The sequence below is a fragment of the Telmatherina bonti genome (assembly GCF_933228915.1).
Source record: "Telmatherina bonti genome assembly, chromosome: 1".
Classification (NCBI taxonomy): Eukaryota; Metazoa; Chordata; class Actinopteri; order Atheriniformes; family Telmatherinidae; genus Telmatherina; species Telmatherina bonti.
In genome coordinates, this window is record NC_136619.1 from 15,319,376 (window position 1) to 15,332,547 (window position 13,172).

A 13,172-nucleotide genomic window follows, 5' to 3' on the forward strand; every position below is an offset into this window, starting at 1 on the left:
TCTGAGCTGGTAAAAGATGTGATAAAACATCTGTTTCCCATCTGAACTGAAAAATAACAATCACACATTATCTACTGGCATTTACCAGATAAAAAATAATACCCATGCTAGATGTTCCCAGAAATAAAAGTAATTCCTAAAGAATAGATCTCTCCATTTTCATCTTGAGGATGTCCAATGCAGTTATTGCGGACTCGTGGTAATGAGCCACTCATGTGATTCTGGTGTGTTGGAGAAGGGCTGCCTCTAAAAGTTGCAGGATAGTAGATCTTCAAGACTAGACTTGGCTCCCTTAATTTACAGTAAGGACAATTGATTCTTTGCAGAATTACAGTTGCAAGCAATGTAGCCAATCACAAGCAGCAACCCAGTAGAAATACTAAACAGCCTAATTTAACCACGTCAATGGAAATTTGTCTGATTCTTACCATTGTAATGCAGTAGATAGTTTTGTTAGCTACTGGAAAGCAGACTAATGGCATAAACCAATGGGTTGATTTTTCCCAAGCACTTTTTTGAAAAGCACAGCCACCAGCATGACAATTTAATTTGTAGATCAGCAACACAGATTCCCATATCTAGTTTTCTAGTCCGAACAGGGAGAAACACTTTTCAAAATAAGTTGCATTATGGAACTGCATAAAAGATTTTTCAAAATAAAATGCACCGACAAAATCAGCAAACTGTGTGTTATAACCACAATTTTGTCGTCTGGATCACGCTAAAAATAACACTAAGCAAATTGATTTAATCTTTTCTTTTAAATTAAATGTTTAATGTCATACATTATTGTGGGCTGGCAAACCACCTTCATCTATTTGCATTGGGTGAGGGAGGGGTGGGTGAAGGAAAGTTTGTTGGTGGAGGTGGACTGAGAGTGGAGCCTGTACTGGAACTGTCCCTTTTGTAGAGGTCCACAACCATACTCTTGTGTTTACCAGCAGATCTGGCTGGGAGATCATGTGAATCGCCGCTTCCTCTCTCCTCTACCAGTGCTCAGGCTTCCTTGAAGAAAGCTCCATCAAGTGACAAATAGCACTGCATATCTTTTAAGCAAAATGGCGAAGAAGAAAACAAATGTTCTTTTGAAGACAACCATGATTTGAAATTCCCTCTAAAGAAACAATGGTTGTTGGCAAAGAAGTTGTCAGACCATGAAAGGGACAGAATCAGACTAGCATTGGCCTTTTATTTTCAAAGTGGAGAGGACTGCCAGAGCTAAAGGGGCTACATTATGACTTGAAGCTAGCTCTTCTTCTACTGTAAGTAATAACAAACATTATAGTGTTACAACAAAATGTCACACAAAGAATATTATTTTGCTGAGTGTATATGCACATTCATATTTGCACAGCAACAAATCCTTAGAATGAAACAATTTTGCTTTTTATCCTTTAATCAATGCCCAGTTAGTAAGAAGGAGCATTAAATGTGCCCCTCAAAAATAGGTAAAAAATAAATAGATAAATAAATGAGCTCATACAAATTCATCATCACCACCTTAAACCACAGGCTGGATCCCTGCTTTCATGTTGTTTACACCAAATTCTGACCCTACTATTTGAATGTTTCAGCTGAACTGGAGACTCATCAGACAACATTTTTCCATCTTTTGTTGTTGAATTTTGGTGAGCTTGTATGAAGGGGTTAGTTTCCTCTTCTTAGCTGACAAGAGTAGCACTTGGTGTGGTCTTCTGGCTGCTGTAGCCCATCTCCATCAAAGTAGGACATGTTTTGGTTATAACCAGTGTGCACTTGAGTTACTGTTGCCTTTCTGTCATCTCCAATCAGTCAGCTCATTCTCCTCTAACCTCTGACATCAACAAGGCATTTCGACCTGACAACTGCTGCTCACTGAATATTTTCACATGGTTGTGTGTGAAAATCCTAGTAGATCAGCAGTTTCTGAAATACTCCAACCAGGCTGTCTGGCACCAACAACCATGCCACATTCAAAGCCACTTAAATCCCTTTCTTCCACACTCAGATACTCAGTTTTCACTTTATCAAGTTGTCTTGACTTGGTGTCAGTTTTCTGGACTGATTAGAATATTGCCTGCCAAACTCTATACATATTACCTGGATGTATATGTATAACCTGTGTTAAAAAGCAATTGAACAAGCGCACCAAACAAAATAGCTCATGACATTAAAATTAGAACCCAAATTATTTATCGGCCTGGTGACTAAATCAACTATTGTACCTCTTTTTAAAATTATCCTTATGTTTTGCTGATTAAGAACTAAAATAATATTAATTTCTAATAAGACAGTAAACACTTTAAAGTATTGGAGTTGCACAGATTGATATCCTTGAGCCATTTGTTCGACACATGGAGCTCTGATGCTACGCGCATGCGGGCGGGGGATAAACCCCCTCACGATCGCCTTAAAGAGCGAAGCCTGTACGAAATAGAATCTGGGGTTACAGTACGTACTACGTAACCAACGTTTTACTTTGGAACAAAATACTATGACACAACACAAGCTGTAATAGCAATTCACTGTGTGCGTTGTTGGGGAGAAACAGTGTCAGGCTATTTTTGACCATTAGAAATTTAAAATAGAACTCAAAGATGACATGTTTTGATATAACGTCTGGTTTTATTTTGGTTTAATGAGTCATGATATGTCATGGCAAAGAAAATAATGGAGTAGAGAAAATATGATTCAGCATCAAAGGGCATCAGAGGTCTGCATAAATGATGTTTAGCCAGTAACTTCACTCAATATGTTGCTTATTTGTAGCATACACCGAAGACAGAACTCTAAATTATAATTAATCAGTACAACTGCCTGCAAATCATTTCTTTGTTGCTGTCAGCGTTAAGGGACCAAAAATTAAGTTATTTTATACCTTTTTTGTAGTTTAAAAAAAAAAAAGATTATTATTAGTAAAATGATTATAAGATTCTTTTTCTGCAAATTATCGTAAAAAAAAAACAAAAAAACAAGAACAACAACATATCAATCAGGCTCTTCTTAATGTTTTACCAGCTTAAAAAACAAAATTGCATTTATTCATTTGTCATTTGTCTTGTCTGAAACGACATACACAAAATAAATCAGATATATAAAGACTGTATGTATAACTATTGTCTCAAAAGAAAGCTGAGACAGGTGAGGTTACTACAGATGTATGCGATTCTCAATAGGTGTCACTGGGTAAGACTAAATTCACCTGAAACAAAGTGGGAAGTGTGGATGGCTGTATCCTCCTTAAGGAATACCACAATAATTTCAGTAAAAACCAGAGGATAGCAGCTCAATTTATGTAGGAATTAGTAAAGTCATGTCTTATGTGGAACTGTGTAGAAGTAGAAGGTAAAAAAAAAAAGTCAACCTGAGTGGTTTTATTGATGTGTTAATGGATGTGATATGCAGGTAAAAATCTCAGGAACTCATCAGCTGATGCTCATGATTGACAACTCTATCAATCGTCCGAGTCAGGAGAATCAACTGATAACCCCCATATTGACCTTAAGACCGATGGTATTTAAAGTCAGTTCATAAGGGCTGCTGTCCTGCAGGTTTTCGGTGTCTCTCTGCTTCAACATGCCTGACTCAAATTAAATGGATGCGAGAACCTATAAAATTCTCCACAATGACTTAATTTGAGTCAGATGTGTTGGAGCAAGGATACACTGAAAATCTGCAGGATTGTGGCACACAAGGACTGAAGCTGGACACCCCTGCCTTAGACCCACTATGAGGATCCAGAAAGAGGTGAACCCCAAGATAGCATATCATAGAAGGAGTTAAAAACTCAATATAAAACTCCTTTATCTTAATGTACGCAACCAGTACCTCCATGATTCATTTCAAACAAAGGTAGAGTCCCAGGAAATTGCCTTAGCAAAGTTTTGACCACAAAACAGCAAAACTACAACATGACTTATGATTTTAGCTGTTAGCTTGCAAAGTTTTTGTCCCCACAGTGATGAGATGGATATTATTGACATCAGCGCAGTCTCTGCTTTCACATGACACATTGTGTGGTTTGCTTGAAGTGGTGAAATTAGCAGAAGCTCTGCAGTGGACAGTGTTGTACTCTTGTTTTTGTTACATCCCCATACAAGCATTCTGAAAGCGCAAACCTCCGCCAATGGCCACAGTTCTTCCCATATTGTCCAAACGGTGATCCGGATCACCACCAAAATTAAATCAGTTCTTCCTTTTCACATTTTCAACAACCCCTGATAATTTCATGAAAATAGCTTTTTGAGTTATCTTGAACACAAAAAGAAAAACAAACAGATAAACACTGGTAAAAGCATAACTTCCTTGACGGAGGTAATAACTGGGGTTTTAACTGTGTTTCATTTGGATGCCAATGCTTGGAAGTCTTTTAGCTGAGTGGTGCTTCCCAGTGTGTGCCGAGAGGGGGCTGTCTTCAAGGAAAGGTAAATCAAGCTTTGGAAATATTAAATCAAATAAATTTTTATTATACTGTAAATGAAAAGAGAAGATTAAGCAACTGAATTATTTAATTGCCACATTTATCTGTTTAAGTGTACAATAAACTAAAGCTAGTTTTATTTTGACCCTTTATTAACACCCTACTTCACTTCAAGTTCTTTCTCTAAAATAAAGTAAAAAAAAACAAAACATTTTTATAATTTTATAATATTAGCGAAAACAATTTAAGGGTCACTCCTTAACGAAATTAAATTAAATGAATGAAATGAAAGATACTTTATTAATCCCCAAAGGGAAATTCAATATTGTAGTAGATAATAATTAACTTGAGGAGGTTTTGTTTCGGAGGCTGAAGGCTGCTGTCAGGAAACATGTATATTTACATGTTTACACTAAATATACATGTTTCATGTATATTTAGTGGAGAAAAGAGAAAAATTAAAATAAATATATAAAAATCATGATTCTACTACAGCCAGATACGACACCGATCTCGTGGTAACAGGGTTTGCTGTAAATATAAATATATGTTCTCCAATTACCTGCACAACCTATGCTATCAAACACAGTTACTCCTATTAGCTGTAATGGAAACTTCAGCAGTGCCAAAACTTGGGATTGATGTCAGGCTGTCAAAAACCCTCTGAGTCTGAGTATGCACAGAGGGACTGTTACGAATGACCTTATCTTGTCTCACAAATCTCCAAAACCAGTTTCTTCTTTGCCTTTGGGATGAATTTAATATGTACCCATATTTAGCTCTGTCAAATCCAGATTTGGATGTGTTGGGATAATAATTTCACAAAAAATAATAAAATTTCTGACTGAAAATGACTAAAAATGAAGCACAAATTTGTCATTCCACGTTAACGATCTTGGAAATCTGAACAGTAAGATATGCAACAACTAAGCAAAGCTACGTTTAAAATCGCTTATCGTTTTGCAACAGGGTACCTGGAACCACCTGGATGGGCAAATCAACAGCCAACTTATCAAGACATAATAAAACAACCCCTTATTGAAACACTCATTTGATATTTTTCCTCTTTAGTTTCTGTGCAAAAATCTTGCAGAGCAAAAGCTGACCCAACAAGTAGACCTGGCAAAAAAGTAAGAAAGTTTGCGTTTAATCTATTGTTCTTCTATTATAACAATGTTTCTTGGTAATAAATCTTATAAGGTTAGGGAGGAGAAAGAATAGTATTCAATTCAGGATAGGTAGTGTGTTATTCTGAATTATTCTTTTCTTTTGTCCACATATAAAAATTATAAATAAATAAATAGGAAATTGCTTTTATTCCCTTCTTTAAAAGATGCCACCATGTTTTTGTGGGATTAACAGCAGAATTGAGCTAAATGAGTTGCACCCATTAGCAACTTGTATAATCTCCTCCACACCTTCAGAATTTGAGATTGTGGAGGATGAAATGACCTGCCTACAGTCCTGGGATCAACCCCGTAAGTACTTGTGGAATCAGCTTGGGTTTGTTCCAAAGTGATCAACAACACAACAACATTGTTCGACTTGTGATGAATGCTGGGTGAATGGGATGCCATCCCACAGCAGCGTGTGATCAAGCTGGTGAACTGCATGAGAAGGAAATGCCAGACTGTGTGGCTGTGTTTTGTTCTTCCTCATGACACTGAGGCACTGGTTAAACGAATAAAGAATTCAAACAACTCACAATTGTCAAATAAAAATACTTTTAAATTGCCAATATATAATTTTTTTCAGAATTCAGAAATGTGTCACCTGTCTTTGGTGAAATTTAATTTCAGTGATTTGGTTGAATGGATTCAGAAGAGAGAACGTTTTTCTTTTCTTTTTTTTAATGGCAGAAATTGAGACCTGGCCATAAATCAAATAGAAAAGCAGTCTGAGCGTGCAAATCTCCAGCAAGAACATCATTTCCACCCATATTGTGATTTTTGTTATAGTTCTACATTAATATTAAATGTATACACTTTTAGATTCCTAGATATATTGATAATTAATTCACAATGTCTTTGATATGCTGTTGTGTTTGTTGCATGTTTACATTTTAATTTATTCACTTGCAAAGACGAAAATTCCAAAAAATACTTTAATTTTTATTTAATTTTTTTCCTATTCTGGATGAAGTTGCATGTACATGCCATCTCATAATGAGGAAAAACTCCCTCACAAAACCCCTGGATCCAGATGATGATGATCCAGATCACTTCTATTAACTCGATGGAATTTGAGTTAGACCAAGACTCTTTCTCCGCAGAAAGAAAAAAAAAAATGCCCAAAAATCTGTAAAGTTTTTGCATAAAGTTGCTAACAAATACAGAAAGACAGACAAACGCTGGCAAAAACATAACCTCTTTGGTAGGGGTAATAATTCATTTGAATTTACTTTTTAAAAAATATTTGTTTGTATAAAAATCATTGTATCTGTTTTAATATCCATCAATGATGCCCTCCTTGGGTTTCTACAGTTCAAAGTGTTCAGGAACCAGCACTGAGCCCTGCCAGTGTGAAAATGCTAGCAAAAAACACAAAAAAGTTAAAACAAAAACAAAATGTCAGCCATTGAGGACAGAGCTTGTTCTCAAAAAAGGATAATATGTCATCAGTTTTTCGTAGCTGGTTTGGTTTTATAAATTCAGACTCAGAACAGTAACGAGATCTCTCAAAGAGATGCATGATGTCAAGTGGGAAAAGTGTTGCTTTCTACTGGATGCATAAGACAGCGACAACTTCCAAACTCCTGCTAAAAAACTACCTATATCAATGTATTCCTGTGTAATAGGAAAGGAACTCAACTGAAAGCAATTGAAGAGGAGGTTGTGTTGCATATTCCTAGAGATTTGGTGTCCATTTTAAAATTATTAGGAGTGGACCAATTTATTATTTAACAATTGCATCTAGATACAACATGCACTGATTCAATTCGATTTGTACATTTTCAAAAACCATTATTTTTTTTATAAAAATTAAAGACACAAATACAGCTGTAAAGTGTGGCAGGAAGCTAAAAATTGTGCGTACCACCCAGACACTTTGGTTGTGCTTCAACATAACTAAATGCAAGAAGTAAGCGGCAATGCAAATGGCATTGTGGTTTCATTGTGGTGGACGATAGACAGCCTAGGCCAGGAGAAATGTCTCATGGTCAGATGTAGAAGAAAGCTGTTAAAGTTTTGATGGAAATATGATCAACCCACGAGCACTAGGATATTATACAGCTCTATGTTTTGCTCCTGTGTGGTTACATTAACCAGCTGTCTGCTGGTTATCCATTAGCCAGCCAGCCAGCCAGACAGACGGAGACTCTGCTAAATGAAAATGTTTGATGAGGACATTTAAAAAGTTTTCTGTGACACTGGGGGGAAAGAAAAAAAAAGTTGTTTTTTGGTCATTTCTGGTCCGTGACGAAGTGGAAATGTGATGTCACAGCTGACTACAGGTGTCATATATTTCAATGAGGCTATTTTATCATTATCATGTCATACTCCCACTGTAAATCAATACATGATTCAGCTTAGAACCCTTACACCCTGTTTATTAAGGCTGTATCTAATTTACACATGTGAAAGTGATGACGCAAAACAGACTAATTGTTGTTTGTTGAAGGGTGGATGTGGGAAGGTGTTGCCCTCTCTGAACCCGCCTCATCAAGGCTGTGATCCTGGGGGGTAAAACTGATTCTAATTTACTCTGACAGTCACTGTGAGCTGTAAGAACTTATATGGAAATATGTGCCTCTCCTAAAAACTTAATCTATCAGTTTAACTAAATACAGCCAGACTACAATAAAGGCTTAGAACCATCTTAAGAATGATCGGAAGAAATTGACAGCACAGTTAAATATACAAGTGTCCCATCAAAGGATCTGAATTCTGTTGTATGATGTTTCAGATTTTGTTGTTTAACAGATTTTCCAAAATGTCTACTCTTCTGTGTTTTCTGTGCACAAAGATTTAATGGAATCTGAATACTATAAAACATATATATATATATATATATATATATATATATATATATATATATATATATATATATATATATATATATATATATACATGTATCAAGTAAACCATTCAAGACTGGCCCTTGGGTTCTCATCACATCTGCAGCTGACCATTACAACCATTGGAAAACCCTAATTAGCCACATTCACTGCAGGAGAGAGAAGAGTGGGCTGCTATCCCCTGATGCCTTGCCTGTTCAGCAAACACACTATCAGCAGGCTGTTCACACATCAGTGCACATGAATAGCACAGTCAGCCTGTAAGCATCAACACGGGGCTGGATGTTGACACAGACAGGGAGAGGCGTGTTCATATGGACATCGCTCATGGCCCCATTTCAATGAAGGACCTTTGCAGATGAGCAAATGGCCAGTATGGATGAGCTTTGGTTTAGGCAGTCTCCCAGTTTGCTGTATCCTGCTGGGGGAGTAGTCAAGGTATTCAAAACACCAGTTGTGTTTTGGCTCTGGTTTCAGAGGTGGAAGGACATAATAGGTCATTTGGCCATTAACAGGGCCTTGTTTATAGAGATTATAGGAGTCCTTCAAACTGGTTAAGTTGCAGTTTTTTAACATTATATAATATATATGAGTGTAGCTACAGACTTAATGAGTTTAGAAAAATAATAAAGAATGCTTCTAAATATATTCTAGACTGTCAATGAGTCGCAGACAGTACAAGCTCACTTTGTGAAGAAAATTTTTTAAACATGTCTGTCCAGTTTGCCATTAGAAGCTGTTTTCTTTTAGTGTTGTTAATAAAATCCATTCTGGAAACATAAATATTATCTAAAAAATTAAAAAAAAAAAAATGTGTTTCAAGTATCAACGTCCCTTTTAAATGTATGATGAAATGGCTGCTGGTCACATGTCACTCATGGGCCAGGAAGCTGTGTGGATGCTGCTAAGTTACCAGCCAACTGAGGTCCAGGAACCGCCTGAAGCCTGTTACAGCCAGCTAATGCATTCTCTCAGCCTCCCCCTCCACTTCTATTCTCCCTCTCATGCTCTTCCTCACTGTCTCTTTCCCTCCCTTTCTTTCCTTAGCTCGCCTTCTCTTTCCATGAGCTGCTGGCCTCTCCATCTCACACACACCCTCCCCCTCTCTCCCGACTAACCACTCTTCTACACCAAGCTCTTTTCCGACTGCTTGCTCTCTCACACGTGCACATGCACTCACACACAGACACACACAGAAACTGTGGCAGCTACCACCACAGCGTGCAACCTCCCCCACACTCCAGCAAAGCAGTGTGCAAGTGCCTCTGGCTTGCCCTGACCCACATCTTGATATAGCCCTAAGTATGCTTACAGCTAAGTCCTGAAGACACTCCTGCCACTCTTAGCCTAATCAGGCCTGACCTGCTGTCAGAGCACTGGGCAGATAGACAGGCCAGGCTGGACTGACCATTATCAATTTCACAAGGCTTTCAAACTGCCAGAGGTACCGCCTAATATCCACCTTCCCCCACTCAACTACTGATTGCAGGTTTCCAAGCAGAGAAGCACATGTTCTCCCTACTATAGTTAAACATTACACGAGTCACTGGTATCTGTGCTAATAAACAAGGGAAAAAAAATCTCTAAATGACAGAAAATACATTTTGCCCATTAATAAACTGCCTTTTTTATATATATAAATGCAGCTTTAAAAAATCATTTAGGTAAAAGACAAAGTGCACATGCTATGAGTTTGAAAAAAAAAAATCAAGCTCCCAGCTATCGTATGGCTAAAAGCCTTAAAACTTATAAAACATGTTACCTTCTCATCCTTGTTTCCAGTAGCCGTTAATCTCCCATTCTCGTATCTCTTCTCTTGCCTAGAATCAAACCATGAACCGTTGGATTCATTCTGTTGCTTGAAAGCATCATCCAGTTGGGGCAGCAAGTCGGGCAGGAGGTCAGGAGGCTGCAGGCCTTCCAAGTCTTCATCCTGGGCCTCTGATGGCAGAAGACTGTCTCCCAAAGCTTGGTATCCATTAGTGTTGATAGCCCCGCAGCTCCGAGGCTGCTCAGAGGGCACGTGGGTAGCACTGCTGGGATAACAACTCATTAACCCACCAAACATCTCTGATGACTTGCTGTTTCCCTGGGTTTCTCCAGAGCAGCGCAGGGCTCGAAAGGGACATTCCTCTGCCTGGTTAACAGTTGTTCTAGTGTGCAGCTGACTAATAAGCGTCGGAGACTGAAACTGGCATGCTGTCACTGACAGTTCAGGCACCATAGATTTAAGTGGTGCAGTGGTGGTGGGCCTTGATGCTGAGGCTGAGGATAAAGACTGCTGACTTAGGCTTGGTATTTCTGCCTCTCCAGGGTAGGAAGGGTACTGAGCTGGTTGGTAAGCATTAGTAGAGCTGACAGAGCATGTGGGCAGTGAGTGAACTATTGATGAAGAATGTATGGGGAATGACAGTTCAGAGTCTTGCAGTCCTGATCCAGAGAAGGCTTGACCTCTCCTAACCATCTGGTAGCTGCCCTGCTGCTGCTGTGTTTGTAAGCAATTCCCACTGAGAGACACATTCTGACCATCTAAATAAGACTTACTTGAAAGAACCCTTGAATGAAACTGTGGTTCTCTTACAGATAGTTGGTGCTGAACCTGCTGAGAATGGTGTAATTGCTGCTGGCTGCTGGATTGACCTCCATGGTGAAAGGAGAAGTTCTGATGCTGCTGCAAGGAAACATTCGGTGTGTTCATTTGTTGGTGCTGGTTCAACAGCTGTTGCTGATGACTTTGCCGCTGTTGCAGCTGCTGTCGCATTCTGCGCTGCTGCTCCTCTTGTGAATGATGGCAAGAGGGATGTTGCTGCTGTGCATGCGGTCTGACATGAAGTTGCTGGTTGTGCATTTGCTGATGGCAAAACTGTTGTTGCTGCTGCTGCTGTTGAGGTAAAGGATGAAACACATTGCCATTCTGCTCTTGGTTGCCCCACATTGGACTGCCACTGTTACAGAACAGCCCATTGGATTGGGGTGCTTGGCTAATGGCAACATTATGGTATTGGCGATGTTGCTCTGAAATCATGCCACCACTTGTGCTCTGCGGACCAGAAAATGCCTGCTCCACTGGACTCTGTGCCTTCATACCTATGTAATGACCCATTGGCTGGTTGTAGCTGGGCAAAGCTTGTTGGGAAGAGATTGATGGCATCATGTCTTGATGCTTCCCTGGTCCAACTGCCTCCACTTGGTGGAGGGGTTCAAAGTCAGCACTGAGGTTGAGCTCATCCACAAGTGATGGTGCTGAAGCGAAGCCATCCTCATCCAGCCCCTCCAAACCTCCAACAAAGAGGTTGGGGTCGTCAAAAAAGTCCATGGCAGAAGCCAGAGGGCAATGGGGATCTTGGAAGCACCACTGGTTCCAAACTGGTCCCAATGAGCCCACCTATGGAGCTACAGCATGTCCATTAGTTTGCCTGCAAAAAGTGGGAAGAAAAAAAAAAAATTTAACAATAATAATAGAACATGGAGCACATTTGCTGGGTAATTAAATGGAGGAAGATCAGATAAAAAAAAAAAAAACCTGATCTATGGAAGACCTCATTGTACAAAATATATAATTTACAACGTGACATTTTATAATATTAACAATATTTGCCCCCTTTTTCACCCTCTGTCTTCAGAAATTTGGTCCTGTCAGTAATCCATCAGAACTGCCTTTCATGTGTGCAGCAAAGCAGCTGGAGCAAAACAACCACCAGCCACCAGCAGGTGCCTCTTCCTGTGCCCCCACCTCTTTCACACACATACACACACAAACACACACATGCAACTCAACCCCCCACCTCGTAACCATTGAAGCTGCCTGCCCTGCCACTGCAGAATGTGTGGGAGGTGCAGACAGCTGATAGAATTTCAACAGCTAAGGACAGAGGCTGAAGAGGGCTTCTGAGCATGCGCACATACGTGTTCTGCAACCGCAGACCAGCGGAAGATCATAGAAGTCTTTCCAGATTACTCACTTTCTGCTGACTTGCACATAGAAACCTTAACAGAGGTCTGATTCATGTACCCAAGTCTGATCAAGATACACCCATTGTTTTAATTGATTAATGCATATATGTTTGAGGCTGCCAGGTGACTGAAGACAAACTAAACTGTTCATTGTATAACAGAGTTAGCTTAACAGCAATCAGATAGTGTTAAAAAGCCACCTGTCTGAAGCTTATCCACATAAGCAGCTCTTCAGTTTTGTTTTTTTGTTTTTGTTTTTTTAAAAAGTTTTTTACCATATATTTTCCATTAATCGAGCTGACATTTTGTGCATTTTACCTTACTAACCCCCTCATAGTAAAAATTGCAGGCCCAAATGAGCACGTGTTAACATAAGAGGTAAGTGTTCGTAGGATTTAACCATAAACCAGATTATGTGTTGATGACAAGTGACTGGTATACAATTTTACTAATATGAACATCTAATGTCAGATTAAACCAGCAAGTGTTCACTAAACAGCTTTGTAACAGCATGCAAGCCAACTTAACTAAAAAAAAATATGCAAAGAAAAAGTGCTGGGCCAAGCAGTGACATCCAACTTTACAACTGGTGGACCACATAAACCTGCCATCTACAGTACAACCACCAAGTTAGGAAAAGTTACAGAAAAAGTCGACCAATTAATTTTTTTTTTTATAAAGGGTCCGATATAACAAGGCAACTTTAAAAGAAAGAACAGTAAATATAGTAATCAGCCAGAAATCCCCCTCTCATGCCACTTGATTAATAATCTTTGGCTTTCAGCAGTTAACCAGCTGAGT

The 13,172-nt window shown here is 39.0% G+C and overlaps 1 protein-coding gene across 1 annotated transcript in view; it reads right to left on the reverse strand.

Annotated features, from left to right (window-relative positions):
* chd9 (chromodomain helicase DNA binding protein 9) overlaps positions 1-11,733 on the reverse strand; it is a gene marked incomplete at its 5' end in the record, with an annotated part of 70,399 nt that extends 58,666 nt beyond the window's left edge. Inside the window, one exon of the mRNA XM_079241872.1 lies at positions 10,180-11,733. Within this exon, the coding sequence (XP_079097998.1) occupies positions 10,180-11,733 (1,554 nt within the window). The remainder of the gene's footprint in view (positions 1-10,179) is intronic.
* Positions 11,734-13,172: the final 1,439 nt, after the last annotated feature.